Here is an 18005-nt window from a genome sequence, read left to right on the forward strand (position 1 = left end):
CTTTGAACATGCTGTTCCTTCAGCCTGGATGCTAAGCCCCATTCCTAGCTTTCTAAGACAGCTCAGATGTACTCCCATAGAAGAATTCTCTCTCCCTCTCTTTCCCTCCCCACACCCCCACTCTCTCACAAATAAACACACAGCTGACCCTACCTCCAGGTGCCCAAATCACCTGTCCACAAAAATTGCTTTTAGTCTGCATTTGTTAAATGGCCCAGAGCTTAACCTGTACTGTTTAACTCATTCAATACTCAACAGACCTGTGAGTTGGGATCCTCAGCTTTCCTTCTACACAAAAGGAAGAAGGTTCAGAGAAATTAGGTCACAGGATAAGTGGGGAGGCCCTGCTTCCAAGCTCCACTCTCCCTGGCCTCTCGCTGTCTGGGGAAGTGACCTCTAATTCGGGCTGGGGGAAGCACTTACATGTGGGCATTATTTCTGTGAAAGCCTTCCGTCTCTGGATGTGAGGTCCTGGTGGGCCTGCCGGAAGGGCTTGCTCTCAGACTGATCGCTATGAGAAGAAAAAACCAGTTACTCAATGGAGTAGCAAAAACGCTTAGGCCAGCGACTCTCCCTCTTTGGGCCTCAGTTTCTCTTGCTGTAAAATGAGAGCGAAGGGGCGGGGTCTGCTAGACTCCTGTTTGACTGAGAGCTGATGGCTCTCAGAAGCAGTTCATCTCCGTTCCCAAGCCTGCCCCAGTGAGATAGTGAGGGTGGGATGGTCACAAGGACAGAGGTTCCTGACAATTCAAGGGCGGTTCCAGATAACAGCCGCTCCCCTGGCGCCGGGAAACCCCAACCCCCGCCAACCCCTCTCGTGCTGTCACTTTAAGATCCAGTGGGGCCTCTTGGGTGGTGGCGCGGCACCTGGAGCCTCCTGGAGCCGGGTTCTCCCGAGTCTTCGTCGCGTGCCGCAGTTTGCGAGGATGCGGATCCCAGGAGAGGTGCGGCGGGCCGCGCCCGAGCCCAGGGTGCAATCGGCTCCGCCAAGCCCAGGCCGGGGGCGGGGTGGGGACGGTCACCAGGGGAGTCGAGGGCGAAACCAGGGCCCCGCGCGCTCGTCGGCGCCCGCGTTAGCGCCCCCACCGGGTTGCAAAGCCGCCTTGGGAGCGCGCTGTCCCGGGACCGGAGCCTGCCGGGGCGAGCCGGGCTCGGCACCTCTGCTCTGGGTGCCGGGCGGCGGGAGCAGACCTGGGGACAGGCGAGACCCCGAGGCGAGACCCCGGGACGAGACCCGGCGCCTGACCTTAGCACTTTTGCAGAGTGCGGAGGGCGGGGCTAGGGGAACCGAAGGACGCTGTTCCCAGGTTCGCGTCACCCTCCTGTCCCACAGCCACCATGCCTTTACCTGCGCCCGTCTCCCCAAGCCTGGACCGCGCCTGACCGCCTGCCTTGCGATGGCTGCGCCCGCGGTGGGTACATCCTTCCTTCTCTTCCTCCTTCAGGAGCCTTTTGGCTCCTCCTAACGCCGACCCACCCAGGACCCCTTCCGTTCACCTTGACCCCTGGTGGCTTGGTGCGCAGTGTGGACACCCCGGTCTCCTTCTGTGTTCTAACTCTCTGGATGGCCTAGGGCCATGGCACTCAGAGCCTCAGTTTACCCGGTGATTACATGGAGATGGTCGTGGCCACTTGTTCAGACAGTTAAGTTCTCTACAGAAAATTGGCATCCGAAGTTCCCTTGTTAGTAGCAGTACGAAACTGGAGGACGGAAGGCATGGAGAAGCCCGGTGTCAGAGCCAGGGTCTGTCCTCTGTCTGGCTCTATGTCACCATGCTTCACTTACAGCTTGCCATGTATGCTGTCTCATCTTCACAACTTGCTCCTCCCTGGGAGGCAAGAATTTGAGCTCAGAGATGTTGAGCAGCCTGATTAAAGTCACAGAGCTAACATAGAATGGCCATAGTTAGAGGGAGCAGTAAATTGGAGGCAGGAAAAGGCCTCTTCTGGCTGGTGGGAGGTGGGGATGGCAGCAATAGAAAGGCTTCTGGGAGAGGGTGGTGTTTGGGCTGGGTCTCGAAGGGGTGGGCCCGGGATGGAGACAGGTGGAGAGAGCAACACTTACAAAGGCCCCCAGGTGGCAGGAGTTCGGGTGTTTGTGGGTGTCAGGGAGCTGAGGAAGGGGGCCAGCCAGGCAGGCCCTGACTGAGTGCCAGGATCAGAAGTGGGATTTCTCTGGGACTGGGATTATGCCCTCCAGGGCAAGGAGCCATTTTTTCTTTCCCCATCAGGGTACTACTAGGTACACAAATGCGAGAGGTGAAGACCACTGAAGACCACTCTCTGAAATGGGCCAGGGGGAATCTTGCTGATGATAGTCAGAGCCCTGATCTGTGATAATAATGAAAACCACCGTACACCAACAGAACAGGCTGTCCTTCATCTAGTGAACGCTGACACCTTCCATCCTTTACCCTCTGGTGGTGTCAGATTGGCATGCGTCCTACCTGCCCATGGGGAGATCCACATGGAAAGAGGGAGACCCACACAGAGGGAGATGACCAGTGACCACAACACCTGTGAGAATACATGAAGGGCAATCGCAAGGGCTTGTCTGAGGCCCAGGAGATGTCGAGGCAGGAAGGAGGGCAGTACATTCTAGAAAGCAAGAACTGCCTGTGCCAAAAACTTGCAGATACATCTCTTCACATCAAAGTCTCAACCTTATGTACTAAAAATATAGCTAGATCTAGCTGTACACACACACACAGGGATTTGAGTCAGACGAAACCCAGATTCAAATTCAGCACTGATCTTGGATAATTTGTCATCCTCAAAACCCTAGTGTCCTCAGGACATAATGCTATTTTGAGGGTTAAGTCACGGGATACTTATGAAGTGCTTGGTGTGGTGCCCGGCATGTGTAAATGCCCAGCACACACCTGCTGCCACCAACATCGTGTATGTAGGCCAAGGGAGAAATGGAAGGAAACACTCACATGGGGATCATACTCATCTCTGAGGGGAGATTTGAACAATTATGTTTTGCATTTTTATTCTCTTCTGTAGTTTTCTCTCTTTTTTTTTCCACAATAAGCAGCTATCGCTTTTATAGAACATAAAAAGTATCATAAAGTACCTTATGCAGGAATGAGTTCTTCAAGTGTTAAGGGACTCAGCCGAATCTGGCTTTGGGCAAAGTCCCTCACCTTCTCGGTCTCCATCTGCTCATTTGCAAAGCAGGAATTTCTTTCCCTGCCCTGTTGTGGTTGAGTCAGATGTGAAGACGCTAAGTGTGAAGGGTAACTCAAATGCTGTAATATGCAGTCTAGAGCTTATTGTCATTTGCTGGTTTGTCTTTTAAGTTGGTTTCTCCAGCTGTCTAACTTTGGGGAGAGAGTAGTTAGGTTCTTCTTCCTCCCCCTATGAAAATACCTTGAGCTGGAGACAGGAGATACTTGCCCCAAAGACAGATTCATAGGCAGAGAACTGCAGGTAATTTACAAATGGCATTTTTTTCCCCCCTATATGCTTTTGGTGGTCTGGGGACTCTGAAAGATTAAGGTCTTCTCCTAGAGCACCGTGTTACAAGGATACATTCTCTCACGCATGCACATGCACACATTTTAAAACATATTTGGGAACATGCCCTTTTTAAAACATTAATTTATTTTAAATTATAGTTGACATAGAGTATTATATTAGTTTCAGGTGTACAACATAATGATTCAACATTTATGTACCTTACAAAGTGATCACCACTATAAATCTAGTAACCATCTGTCACTGTACATAGTTATTATGATGTTATTGACTCTATTCCCTACGTTGTACCTTATATCCCTATGACATGTTTTATAACTGGAAGTTTGTACTTCTTAATTCCCTTCCTCTATTCCTCCCCTCCCCCACACCTCTGGTGGGAACACATCCTATTGATAGCTTCAGCTACTGTATCTTGAACATTGTGCCATGTCCTACCACACTCCCTTAAGAGCATGGCTTCGAATGGCTTTGAAGCAGGGTATCTTTCAGATATACTCCATTTGGCATTTCAGATGAGGTAGCAGGCCCAGAGCAGTTGAGAAACTTACCCCATTACACATCTGGTGAGCTGCAGAGTGGGCACCAAAGCCCGGCCTCTGTTCCACAGCTGGGTGCTGGAGCCGCTGGACTCCTGTGCTCCCTCCCCTCACCCGCTCCGCCTAGCTGTGTGGTAGGCTTTTTAGACAACAAGCATTTGCCCAGCAACACTTTTCTTCATTTAAGAGAATTTCTTCAACAAATATTTATTGAGCAGCTACTAAGTGCCAGGCACTGGGAGATATAGCAGTGAACAGGGCTAATAGAGACAGCAAAGGAGAAATTAAACACAGATAAGAGCTGTGGTTCAAGAAGGCCCAGGGGACTTGGGTGTTTAAAGTGTCACCAGCAAAATCTTGGGTGGGGTCAAGTTAAGCCTTGAGGAGAGATAAAAGCAAGTTAGCAGGCAGAGGGTACAAGTATAATGGCCTAGAGGTTGGGTTAGGGGACAACATGGGCTTGGGTTTCAGCCTCTTCCTGTCTGTGTGCTCTGCGGGACCAGGTTCCCTCTCAGTGTTTTTGTTCTTTTTTTTTCTGTGCATTTTTCTTTGTTTAATTGTGATAACACTGTGTACATAATTAGGTTATTAAGTTGAAAAAGGAAGCTATCATAAGCATTTCCCCATTGTTAAACATTTGAGCTGAGCTAAATTCTTAAAAAATCAGTCATTAATATTCCATCTAGAGGTTATGCCGTGGTTTACATGCCATTTCCCTAGAGTTGGACATTTAGGCTCTTTCCAAATTAGGATTATAATAAATAAGGCCATGGTGACTTTGCACAACGTTTGCACAATTTTGTTTTCTATCATGAGTTTCAACTTCAGACTTCTCAGTGCCCTCCATCACACTTGCCCTTTTATTACTCTAGGTTTCAGTGTCATCCTGTCAAATGGAGATTTAGCGTCAACCTCTTAGGATTGTGACCCGGGTGAAGCGAGGCAATGAGTAACCAGCAAGCCCCAATCCCGGCAGGCCTTGTGGACCCAACACGTATTCACTCTCCTTCCTCCCTGTCATGGTAGGCACAATGGAGTCTTATGCCCACCAGGCAAATGAAACATCTGAGGCCTGGAGAAGGGCCCGGAGTGAATATGGCCACACTTACTGAGCTACTGGGTCTCAGGGATGATGCAAAGGAACTTTAGACACATTTTCTGTGACTTTCAAGACAGCCCTGCAAAGTTGAGAACATAATCTTCATTTCACTGATGAGGAAACTGAGGCACAGAGGACTCAAATGACCTCTCCAAGGTTGCACAGTGACCTCAGGTGGAGGAGGACTAAAACTTGGGTCTCCAGTACCCAGTGGGTCTCTCACATGCCCATTTACTCTCGTCTTTCCTTCTCCATGTCCAGACCTGTGACAGGGGCTGTGTGGCCTCCACGCTTCGCTACTGCATGACAGTCAGCGGCATGGTGGTTCTCGTGGCTGGGACACTCTGTTTCGCTTGGTGGAGTGAAGAGAATACAGGTGCCCAGCCCGGCCAGCCAGCCCCACCCACTGGACACCCTGCACCTGAGGCCCCCAGAACCCTGCTCAGGTCCATCAGCTTCCTCTGCTGCAGTGCAGGTGGCCTGCTGCTGCTCCTTGGCCTGCTGTGGTCCATCAAGGCCAGAACCCAGGGGCCACCCCAATGGGACCCATATCACCTCTCCAGAGACCTGCACTACCTCACTGTGGAGCCCTTGGAAAAGAAGAGCTGCAGGTCAGTGGACTAGGATGGGGAAAGCTGGTAGGGGCCATAAGTGGAGGACATGATTCCATCATTATTCATTTGCTCAGTAAATCCTCATGGGGTGGGTTCCTCCTCTGGACCAGCTTTGTCTATGCCTTGGGGACTTGAAGGTTGATCAGCACAATCTTGGAGGAGTTTAAGGCCCCATGACAGAAGTAGATCTTGATAAGCCAGAGTAGTTAGAGCTTCTAGAGAGATGCAGACATTGGCCTGTGGAGATATGGAGAAATCTAGGAAGGCTTCTTGAAGGAGGTTACAGCTGAAAATAGCATAGGGGTTAAAAGCCCCGGCACATGAGTCAGAGTAGGATCCTCTCCTGGTTTTATTACTAATTAGAAGTAGGACTTCAAGTAGATTTTGCAAACCCATTGAGCCTCAGCTTGCTCATCTGAAAACACCTGTATGGTACTTAATGGGCCAGACACTGTTCTAAGTGCTTTTTGTATATTTACTCATTTAATCCTTACAGAGGCCCTCTGAAGTAGGTACTGTTATTAACTCCATGTATAGATAAGGAGACAGAGGCACCAAGATGTTATGCAACTTGCTCAAGGACACCCAGCTAGTATGTGTCAGGGCCAGGACTTGTGCCCAGAGTTTATGCTCTCGCCCACTCACTAGCTCAGGGGACACGGGGAGAATTAAATGAGGCGATATGTATGGAGAACCTAGCCCTGTGTCTGGCACACACTAGATGCACAGTAAATGTTAACTTTTTTTTCGAGTGGCTAAGGTGATGAGAGGCAGTTTAGGCAGGCAAAAGAGCACATGTGGAGGCTCGGGTGGGATGCGGAGTGCAGACCAAATCTTACATTAAGACAATATATTTCAACCTTATTTTTCATTTTCATTCCAAGGAGGCTTTTTAGGCATTTTTTCTTAATCTTCTACATGAAATTTAAATACCACAGATATACAACATATTTATTTATATTCTGTATGTATATCCGTGCCTTATACATAAGAACAGTATCGCCAATAACCAATTTTTAATAACAGTATCACCAAGAACCAATTTTTGCCTTGTTAAGAAAATGAATTATGCAGGCACTTATTAAGTACTTATTCATCCAACCAAGTATTAGGTGTGCCTATATATCAGGGACCTGTATACATCTTCTCCAGTCCTTCTGTCCCCTGCAAGGTAAGAATTGCTGTTGCCATTTACAGAAAAAGATGGTGAGGGTTATACAGCTAGAAAGCAGCAGAGCCTGTGGGCTACACAGCTTGCATTCTCTCATACCACTTTGTAAGCACCAGAGTTGGGTGTATTAGAGGCTAAACCAGACATCTGTGAGCTGGTCTGGGACCTGGACACCTTCTTCCCTTAGTTAAAGGGGAAAATGCATTCTGAGTTAAGGAATTTAACAGGTTATTCCCACAACTGGCCTGTGAATCCTTAAGGTCAGAGATACTGTATTTAACAGAGGTCACTTAGTTCAATGGTTAGGCCTTGGTTTGACCCAACTGTATTTAATAGAGGTCACTTAGTTCAATGGTTAGGCCTTGGTTTGAGTACAGCAGAGATACTGTATTTAACAGAGGTCACTTAGTTCAATGGTTAGGCCTTGGTTTGACCCAACTGTATTTAACAGAGGTCACTTAGTTCAATGGTTAGGCCTTGGTTTGACTCGACTGTATTTAATAGAGGCCGCTTAGTTCAATGGTTAGGCCTTGGTTTGACCCGACTGTTAGAGGGCAGGGCAGGGCCTTGGGGACTCTCCAGCCAAACCCTTCACTTCTCAGATGAGAATCCTGGGTCTCAGAGAGACCAGTGACCTACCTGGTCACACAGTGAGTTAGTTGTCTGTTGAAACCAGGCCAGGCCTCAGGGAGCTCTGGCCCAGAGCCTATCCCTCTCCACTCACTGTGGCCTGCCTGAGGGTAGGGGGTGGGTGTTGTCTGTACACACAGCCATGTTGATCCAACAGGGTCCAGGCCACAGCTGTGTCTGTCAGGTGGGGCCACTTGGCCTTCATTCCCTGCCAGGCCAGGGATGAGGCCCACTCTGGAGGATGCAGGCCCATCAGATTTAGAGACCCAACTCTTAGATTCAGTACTGAGTGTCAGGGAGGCCGCTTCTGCTAATGGCTCTTCCCTGTCCCTGGGGCTGACTCAGCCCAGCCCTGCTACCTGTTAGCCCAGCATTTGGCCCCCATGGGGAGGCCACTATGCTGTTCCTGTCTCAGGCACCTCACTCTCTGGAGGGTGCCTGGCTGCGGGTAAATGCAGGTCAGAGACAAACGCTTCCTAGACTGGTGGCTTGGCCAGATTACTTCCTCTCTCGGGGCCTCAGTTTCTCCATTTACTCATCTACTTATTCTTTCACACATTTAGCCATATTTACTGAACACCTATTATGTGTGGGGTCCTATGCAGGACACTGACAAGACGACACTGGACAGAACAGATCAAACCCCTTCCCTCTGGGGGCTCCCATCTTATGGGTGAACCCTTAAATGAAGTGTCTGGACAGGAGGTCTCCTAGGGCCCCCACCCACTGAGTACAGCAGAAAAAGCCTGGGCCTATTCAGACATGTGGGTTTCAGTCTCTGCTCTTTCTTTTTTAAGCGTATTAGACTCTCTGAGCTGGGTCTAATTCCTCGTCTGTCAGGTGGGGGTGACAGACCTTTTCCCTAGGGTTGCTCACGTTAGAAGATAGGTGGGGAAGTGAATGCAGTGTAAAGTTTGTGCTCACATTAGCTTTCACAGCCGTTACTGTGCCTTACTATTTACAATGTTATAGTTATGCCCGCTAACTGATTTGAGCCTCACCTGCTCATTAGTGGAGCAGCTTATGAGACAAGTATAAGGATTAGGCCCATTTTACAGACGAGAAAGCTGAGGAGTGAGGGGGTTAGGGGCTGGGTCGGGAGAAGTGTGATAGGTGGAGCTGGCTTGAATGTTGCAATTAGATCTGGGGCTTTACCGCTTGGTTGATGTGTGACTTTGACTCATCGGTACAGTGGCTGAGAGATGCTATCCCTCAGGGTTGTCACGAAATGTGAAATAGATGGGAGGGTTTAAGTGTTGGCAAATAGTATTTCATCCCTGTCCCTTCCCCTTTTCCCACCATGTTTGCCTGGCTCAGCTGAGGGCAGAGGAGCTGGCCCCAGGCCAGGTCTCCTACCCCAACCAGGCTCCAGAGAGCGGGTGAGCCCCAGCCTCAGTGGAGCTTCCTGTGCATGGGGACTAGAGTGGCAGCCCGCCCCACACGACTTCAGGGTGCTACATCCTCCAGAACACACCATGAACGAGCCTCCCCATAAAGTGTGCAATATGTCCTCCCTGCATGAGACCTCACGATCCTCAAGTTCTAGCAATCTGAACCTTGACCATGGTGACTTGGGGCTGGGTGGGCCCAGCTGGCTACTAAGGTGACAGCAGGTAGCATGGGTGCCATTTCACATATGTTCTCTAAGCAAACTTTCCGCTGTGGGCTCAGCTCACCCATGCCCTGCTGACGCCTGCTGGGGCGGTCCTAAGCAAACCCAATCCTTTGTCATGTCTCTAGAGTGTGGAGAAGTGGGGGTGTGTGCAGCAGGGGTGTTACTAGGAAGTGAGCAAGGCAGGAGATGTGGGGCTCTGGAAGCCTCATTACCCACATTTTTCTGTGTGTTGTCAAAGCTTTTTCCATTTTTCCATGCCCTATGAAATTGGAATTGTTACCCCCATTTTACGGTTAAGGAGAAAGAGGCTCAGAGAGAGTGTGGACACAGCCTAGGTCACACAACAATAGAACCTGGCTTGCCTGTCTCCAGGAACAATAATCTTTGCCTGCCCTCACCTGCAAAGGATGCTGGGAGTGCAGACAAGGGTTAGGTCCCTTATCAGCTTCCTTAGCTTCGAAGCTCCTGGACTGCCTTCCAGAGGAGGGTCTGTGAGAGACGTTTGTAAGAGCACTGGATGGGGAGACCCGGATTTGGCTTCTGGCTGGTGCCCTCCATCAGACTAGCACACAGGGTGGGGGTCAACCCAAGGCTTCCTCACAGTCTGCTCCATGATTCTGTCTGTGACTGCAGCAGTGAGCCTGCCTCCCAGTGGGCTGCTCCGAGGGTTGTAGTGAGCTTGAGATGAAAAGGCACATTGCCTAGAGACAGGCCACGTCTCTGACAGGTGATGGGTGCTCACATGAGTGGCATCGGCACATTCCCAGCATAGCTTCATCACCAGGCCCTGGAGTGAAATCCCCTCCATGTCTTCTTCTGTCTTCTGGGCCAGCTTCTGCCATCAGCTGCTCCCCTGTCGAGATGGGCAGGTCCACTGGTATAGGCTGAACTGCTTCCCGACCAGCTCCAAACTGATGACTCTGGGGGAGTGACAGCCTCCCTGAGCCTATGTGGGCCTTGCTCTGCGGGAGACTGTGATGAGTGTTGTTGCCCATACTCCTTCTTCATGGAGACCTTTGAGACTTTGTGACTACGGCCCATTTATGGACATGTGCTAAGTATCCCCTTGCATTCTCTCATTTAATCTCCACACAGTCCCGTGAGGTAGGGGCCATTATTGTCTTCATTAACAGGAGGAAACCAAGGCCCAGATTAATAAAGTTACTGACCCTGATGTCCCTCCAGGAATTTGGCAGAGGAGGGACCCAGCGCCCAGACGCATAACCAGCCCCCAAGTGACTTGGAGTGGGAAGGGACCTTCAAGATCACCTGGTCAGCCTCCATATCTGATCGGATCCTTCCTAAAGCAGAAACAGCTCAGGCCTAGGATCAGTGATACTCTCGCCACACAGGGTCATAAGAGGAGAAGGGAAAGGAACTCCTCAGAGGCGACTGGCGGGGGCCCTAAGAGAACTGAGGGCTAGTATTCCCATCAGCACTGGTGCAAATAGGAGGTGGGGACTTGTTCTTGGAATTCAGATGCAGAGCCTGGTCGGAGAAGCCTCAAAGGACCTGGTGTCTATGTCAGGTCTCTGCAGGGTGGTTCATGTAGGGAAACTGGGGGAGAGTCACAGGAAAGCCAAGCTGTTCACAGACAGATGTGGTTGACTTTATCTCTGGAGATATACAAGCAGAGGTATTTACTTGGCAGACTTACCATATCATAGCTTCAAACATCCAGATGGATAAGGGAATTGAGGTCTGCCCTCCTGCTCTGAGCGTCCACAACTCTGGCTCTTGTAAGGGATATTACAGTAAGCTGGGAGTCTTTCCGCCCACGGACCATCACTCAGTCTTTCAACAAACATCCCCAAGCATATGCCCTCAGCCTCTGGACACTCAAAGTCAGTCCCTGGACACTCAAAGTCAGTCCCTGCCCTAGAGAACAACCAGGCAGATTCAGTGTGGTGACAGAGGAAAGCAGTGTGGGAGCCCAGGCAAAGAATGGGAGCTTTGCTGGGGGAAGGACCAGTCAGGAGAGCTTCCCAGAGGAGTCTCAAAAGACAAGGAGGGACTAAACAGCAGGGAAAGGGTGAAGAAGGTGGAAAGGACTTTCCCTGCAGAGAGGACGGAGGAGGCATGAGGAGGCACGGTAAGCACACGCAGGGAGGGGACAGCGTGGGTGGAATGGGAGAGTTGAAGTTGGCAGGGGCCGCTCAGGCCAATCTCCAAGTGTGTATATGGGGTCCTGGGGAACCCACAGAGTGTGTGCACCAGGGTATACAGCTCTTCCTTCCCCCGCCTTCCTCACTGTCTCCCTGGCATGCAGTAGATTATGCCCTTGCCTCTGCTAACAGCGTCTCTTCTCCTGTCCCTGTAGGACCCCAAAGCTTGTTGCCATCCCTACTTACGAGGAGGCCATGTGCTGCCCATTGGCCGCACCTGCATATCCCTTGGAGGAAGGCCCAACGTGCAGTGCCTCCGGGGATGCCCTGCCTGAGACCCGGTTCACCTTGCCTCCACCCAGCTATGAGAGCATCATCCTTGCTGCAGATGCCATCCCTGGAGGTATAACTCCTGGTGCTGCTTGCTCCTGCCCGGCTGGTTCAGACCACAACAGAAGGAAGTTAAAGGCTCTTAACAGGCCCTAAAGCTTCTTCTAGTGTCTAATACAGTGTCTGGTATATAATAAGCACTCAACGAATGTTTGTTGCTGAATACTGTTTTATTTATCTATTGCTGTGTAACAAATGGCTTGAAATCAGTCTATTTTGTTATCTCTCATGATTCTCTGGGTTTCCTGGGCCCAACTTGGTGGTTCTTTCGCCCCACACAATGCTGGTGGGCTGCCGTCATCAGAGGCCCAGCTGGGCTGAGGTGGTATACTCGTATGGGTGGCAGTTGGTACTAGCTGTCAGCTGGGAGATTTTATTGTACACATGAGAAAATTGGGGCCTGGAGGCGTAGCCAGGACTGGCTAAGGTCACACACTAAATTTATAACCAAAAGAACACGGACTCTTAATTTAGATCGCCATGCCAGGGTTCCACCATGTACCAGCTGAGTGACCTTGGACAAGGGACTTTACCTATCTCGGCTGCAGTTTCCTCTTCTGTAAAATGGGACTTGGGAATTACAGTGGCACCAGCTCCTACCTCAGAGAGCTGAGCTGTGAGGATTAAATGAGGTGAAAGCAGCTGACATTGTAAGCTCACATTGACCGTGCAGGCTCAGAACTAATGCACTGAATGACAAATGCAGTATTTTTAGCCCAGTGACAGGTGTCTATCAAGTATGAAGTGATTGTCAGATTTTGTTAGTAGAGGTGACACGCCCCCCACCACCACCACCAAGTGCAAATCTGGTCATTGCTTCCATATTTCCTGTGATAGGGAGCTCACAACCTGTCCTTACTTTCCAGATATGGCAGAAATGTCTGCTTTCTGTCCAGCTGCATTCTGCATCTCTGCATCTTCACATTACCCCATTCACAGATGATAAAACCATCTCAGATTAAGCAACCTTCCTAGGGTCACACAGCAAGCTGCGGGTCAAAGTCCTGGGGCTCAGTCAGCTGGATAAGAGTGGCATTCCCTGAGGGCCTAATGAATGCTGGGCCAGGAACTCTGCCATTGTTTCATACCCTCCAGGCTGCTCTGCTGCTGGACGCACCTGCACGTGTGGAAATTGAGCCTCAGGGAGGTAAAATCACAGAGCATAAAGGCAGAGCCAGTGTTTCATTCAGGCCTGGATGGGCTCCTTGCTGAGATCCTCCCACTCGGGCCTGGTCTCAGGTCTCCCTGCTTCTACCAGTGTCCCCTGCAGTCTCTTCTCAGCTCAGAATGGCCTGACCATCCCCAGGTGGAAGATGCCTTTTCTAGGCTAAGAATCTTGAGTGGTTCCCAGCTCACTTTGGACGATGAAAGCCTGCACCGTGGTGCAGGCCGGGGCCAGGGTGTCGGGGCAGGCCCTTCCTCCTCCCACTTCCTCCCCCCTGCTTTCTGCTACAGTCCCCAGTCCCGCTGCTGTGGGCCTTTGTACTTTCCCTCTCTCTCTCTCCAAAGCTCCTCCCTAGGGCTCGCTCCTCACCTCCCTGCGCCTTTGTTCAGTGTTCAGTCCCTGTTTTCAAGAGGCGTCCTTGACCACTCCGTTTAAAACCGAGTCCCACCCATGCTCTTGCACTCCCAGCTTCCTTCAGGCCCTATTTGTTTATAATCCCTGTCACCATTTAACAAGTTACCTTCTAAAATTTGTTTGTTTGTTTGTTTGTTTATTGTATATATCTCCCCATGAGGACATCAGCTCCCTGAGAACAGGAAATTTTTTCTTTCTTTCCTTTATGTTTGTGTCTCTAAAGCCTAGAAATGGTGCCTGGTATGAGGGAGATGCTCAGTATTTGTTGACCGAACAAATGATTCGATAAATGTTGGCTATTATTATCATTGTTAGGCCCTCTCTTAGCCACTCAAGCCAGATCTCATGGATCTTCTGTATTTCCCCCCTTCTCCATCACCAAATCCTGGATCCCCATTTGTGCCTTCTTTCCTTTCTCCCCTTTTCTCCTGTCTGTGCCTTGTTCTTGTTGCAGGAAGCGACTCCCGACGGAGGAATTCAGACCCTCAGACAACTTTGTTAGAGGAAGGAGAATTTAATGCTGGCGGAGAGCGTGGGGCATTCAACAGACCCAAAGCGCGATCTCCACTTGGTTAGATTTCTTACGGTTTATATGCCCTCGCTGTGTCCATGCAAGGCCTGCATGATTCCTTTGTCTGAGGTTTTACAGGTCCCTCCTTACTCAGAGATGGGAGGGGGAGCTTCAGGTGGAGGGCTGCAGGGGAGGAATTTCCAGAACCTTGGTCTTACGGGTTGGGTCGTTTGTTTTGGAGAGTCTGAGACCTTGGTGTTATCAGCACCTTTATCAGGTTCTTGATCAGAGAGACAGGACTCCTAGGCTTACAGACAGGGAGCAGCAGTCACCGATGTCAGGGCAGCGCCGCTCAGCAAGTTCCTTACCCAAATACTGAGCTCTTGCTGTAACACAGCTCACAGTTCCACAGTCTTGACATTCCTATACAGCTGCAGAGATACAAAAGGGGCTGCAGAATCCTTGAGGTGGGGGATACAGCTGTGGAAAACACGTTAACTGAAGAGCGTAGGGCAGAATGCGGGAAGAGAGAGCAGTTTTAACTGGCCGAGTTGGTTATTTCTGCAGGCCCTTTCTTTTGTATCTTTTATTACTTTCAGATGCCTCCTCTCCTCTCTCACTCTCCCTGGCATGATGGAGATGTAGATTTGAGTTCTGCCTTGGTCCTGACCTTGCTATGTGACCTTGAACTGGACATACAACACACAGATACACAACACACAGACAGGCGCACACAGACACACACCAGTTTCCCTTATGTATCATGAGGACAGGGGTGGGGATTTATGGGGTCCTCTGCAATTCCTAAAGGATAAATGGGATCCCAGGCTGGGAAGCAGAGCCTAGCTTCCCTCCTACCTCAAGGTGAGTAATCTCCCCTAGGCAGGTGAGTTAATGAGTTGCAGGTGTGACTAGGAGGCACCACCATTGCCTGGCAGAATCTGGAAGGTGTAGAGGGTGGAGAGGACTGGAAGAAAGGAAAATTTTTTCTGCTTTTCTCTCTATATCAACTTGCTCAAGGTCACCAGTGCCTTGAAGGCTGAGCCAGGGCCATGGAGCCAAGTCTCTTGTGAGGCAAGCCACCTAAACTTTCTGAGCCACAGTGGCCTTGCTGTGAATTGGGGACGCGTGTCCACTGGCAGGGCACAGGGCAGAAGAACCACACGAGGCTGGGTCTGCCACTCTGTAGTCCCCAGTAGGCAATGGTTTGCTTCTTGGACGCTTCCCCCCTGGGCCCAGATATCTAGTTTCTTCATCTACCACTCAGAGCCCACATCTAGTGCCTCCCTCCAGGCCTGGGATGTTAGGGGCCCTCGGAGCTCGGAGCTCGTGCCTCTCACACACTTTCCCTGTGCCCTCACGGGCTTCTGCTACCCTCTGGTTGGGCTGGTGATCCCGCTTCCTGCAGCTCCCCATCCCAAATCAGTTGGAAATTTCCAAACTGGAAATTCCCATACCACGCTCCCTCCCTACCCTAGCAACTAATCACTTCTAGAAATTGTTCACTCCAGTCTTTGTCTCGCCAGGTTTCTGCTAAAGCCTGATGACTGCTTCTCACATCCACCATCTGCTCTGCCTTCTTCCAAACTGATCTCGAAACCAGAGGAGGATCGTTGTAAAATTAAAATCTGATGTGTGTCATTTTCCCCTGCATAAGCCCTTTAGAGGAACCCACTGTGCTTTGAGAAGTGTCAGGTACCTTAGCATAACCCCAGGAGGTCATCACCTGGGCTTCCTTCTCTCACCTCCCTCTCCACTGCAACTGATACCCATCCCTCCATTCCCAAACATGGATCGAGAGTCAGCCTGGTTCTAGCCACGGTGAATTAAACAAAGTGGAAATTTGAATTCCAGTTGGGGTGAGAGGAGAATAAATAAATAATGTATACAGTAGGATGGATGGTGACAAGTACTATGAAAAAAGGTAAATCTGGAAAAGAGGCCTGGGGACAGTAATATCACATGAGGGAAGGCCTCGCTGTGAAGCTGACATTTGGACAAAGACTTGAAGGAGGTAGGGGAGGGAGCCATGCAGGTATCCAGAGGAAGAGCATTCCAGGCAGCAGGAGCAGCCAGTGCAAAGGTCTGGGGTGCCTGTGCATGGAGCATGGAGCCAGGGCAGCTGGAATGGAGTGAATGAGGGAAGGCATGGCAGAAGATGAGCTTGGAGGGGTGATGGGGTGGGTGGCATGAGCAAATTATCTAAAGTCTAGTAGGTCTTTTTGAGGCCTTCGGCTTTTACTCTAGTATGACAGAAAATCATTTCAGAGTTCTGAGCATGAGTGACAGGGTCTGACTTGGCATTTGGGTTGGAAAGAGACTTCAGGGGACAAGGGTAAAAGCAGAGAGAACTTAGGGAGACAGAGATGATGGGGGCTCAGACCAGACTGCTGAGCAGTAGTGGGGGATGAGAAGTAGATTGGATTCTTATATCTTGGAGGTGGAGTCAACAAGATGTGGGTGTGAGAGAGGAGGTGAGGATGCTGGCAGGATACCCCGGTGATGGCCTGGATAACACTGGAATGATGGAGATGACCTGGGAGGACCTGGTCTGGGGAGGAAAGGGAGGAGTATGTAGTGTAGGGGTGAGTGTGCGCATGATATTTAGAGTTTTATCTCTAGCCAGGAATGAGTCAGTGCTTACCTGCCCCTGTGCCTTTGCACAGGCTGGTATCTTTGTCTGAAGGGCTTTTACTGTCCTGACAGAACTCCGGCTGACTTCTCGAGGGTCCCTTCTGTGAATATGTCCCTTCGATTCCTTCCCCCAGGTATCTGGAGTTCTCCCCGTACCCAGGTCTATCCCTCTCTCTGCATTGTGCACATGCTGGACCTGAGGCATAGCTCAGAGCCTTTACCATATTTTCCCTCCGAAGGCAGGACCAAGGGCCATCACTCTTTGAAACTCTGTGTTCATCAGAGTGCCTTATACCTCAGAGTACACTGTACATAATAGGTGTTCAGCAAGAGACTGCGGACCTGATTTGAATCTTGGCTCTGCTATGTACAGGTTCTGTGACCTTGAGCTGCTCCCCTTGCCTTTATGAGCCTCAGTATCTGCATCTGTCGGATGGGTGCCCCGCCCCGCCCCCTCCCGCCCCCCACCCCCCACCCCCAAGGATCTTGTGAGGATCCTAATTCCATGGGCAGGAAAAAACAAAACAAAACAAAACAAAACAAAACAAAAAACAAAACAAAACAAGACAAGACAGTGGAAAGAGCGCCCTCTTTTGGAGGACGACAAACTCCCCAGCCACTCCTCCCACTCTCGCGCACTTTGTACCGGAGGGACGTAAAAGTCAGAGGCGGGTTAGAGGGGAACGGGAAAAACAGATAACCAACACTTCCAACGCGCTGTTCACACCTGTTCCCATTTATTCCTCACCATGGTCTGTGGAAGAGATTAGATTAGACCCATTTTACTGATCACATACTTGTCCCAGAGCTTCTTACGCGTCACTCGCATTTTAAATATTTTTAAGAGGAGAAAAAACAGAAAGGAGGCTGGGTCGTGGAGAGAAAAGAAGTGCGGGAAAGACTAGAGTGCTCAGGTGGCTGGGATGGATCTCGGGAGGGGTTAAGGACCAATGTCCATCTACATGGTGGCTGGAGCTGTGGGTGTCTCGGACCCTACTCAGCCACCCACTCAGTTTGGGGAGATCTCGGTCAATCTTTTCCACTCCCCGGGCTCAGTTTCCTCGCCTGTGAAATGGGCATGATAACCTCTCCCCTGTTTCCCCCTCTGGGCTGAGGGACAGACAGGGGCTTGACCCAGAGGATGTGAAAGCGCCCTGTCGAGCACATGCTGTGGCCACCCCAAGGGGGCGCGAGAGGCTTCTGCCACCCCAAGGGGGCGCGAGAGGCTTCTGCCGGACAGCGACCCAGCAGATCCGCTCCCACCGCCCACCAGGACCCCCGTACCAGCGAGGACAGGCTGAGGCTCCTCTGGGCCTGTCTCCTTTTCTGGGAGGGGGCATTCGTTGCTTCCCTTCTCTGAGCCTCTGTAAGATGACGATAATAGTGTTTCCATGGTGGGTCCCAGCCTACTGATAAAACCAGATTACGAAGCATTTTCTCCTCCATCAGATCACTTACCTGCACAAAACCTGAGAGGTGGCCCTGATACCACCCTCAATCCTAGGTGCCAAAACTCAAGCCCAGAACAGAGCCACTAGCCTAATTTCACCTGGGGAGTCAGACCTGAACAGGACCCAGTGACTCTCAGCACTTCTCTGACTCCTCAGCGACCTCCCGCTGGGAGGCTCTCCTGAG

The 18005-nt window shown here is 50.7% G+C and overlaps 1 protein-coding gene across 3 annotated transcripts; it reads left to right on the forward strand.

Moving 5' to 3' along the window:
* The first annotated feature begins 851 nt into the window (after positions 1–851).
* Positions 852–11866, forward strand: TMEM61 (transmembrane protein 61). Of its 3 annotated transcripts, none has more exons than XM_016120463.2 (4): positions 852–944; positions 1334–1412; positions 5383–5732; positions 11472–11866. In XM_016120463.2, the coding sequence occupies exons 2-4, from the start codon at positions 1398–1400 to the stop codon at positions 11740–11742; spliced, it is 636 nt and encodes a 211-aa protein (XP_015975949.2). In that variant the 5' UTR covers positions 852–944; positions 1334–1397; the 3' UTR covers positions 11743–11866. The 3 variants fall into 3 exon arrangements, with proteins under 3 accessions (XP_015975949.2, XP_015975947.2, XP_015975948.2); XM_016120461.2 differs by having other exon boundaries at positions 873–944; positions 1263–1412; XM_016120462.2 differs by lacking the exon at positions 1334–1412 and having other exon boundaries at positions 902–944.
* Positions 11867–18005: the final 6139 nt, after the last annotated feature.

Source organism: Rousettus aegyptiacus, unplaced genomic scaffold, assembly GCF_014176215.1.
Source record: "Rousettus aegyptiacus isolate mRouAeg1 unplaced genomic scaffold, mRouAeg1.p scaffold_m13_p_1, whole genome shotgun sequence".
NCBI classification, from domain to species: Eukaryota; Metazoa; Chordata; class Mammalia; order Chiroptera; family Pteropodidae; genus Rousettus; species Rousettus aegyptiacus.

Excerpts from the sequence above, each read along its gene's own strand:
- TMEM61 (XM_016120461.2), top strand. Across the intron at positions 1,413-5,382 it reads TTGCGATGGCTGCGCCCGCG|ACCTGTGACAGGGGCTGTGT; the intron begins GTGGGTACATCC and ends CTCCATGTCCAG. Across the intron at positions 5,733-11,471 it reads TTGGAAAAGAAGAGCTGCAG|GACCCCAAAGCTTGTTGCCA; the intron begins GTCAGTGGACTA and ends CTGTCCCTGTAG.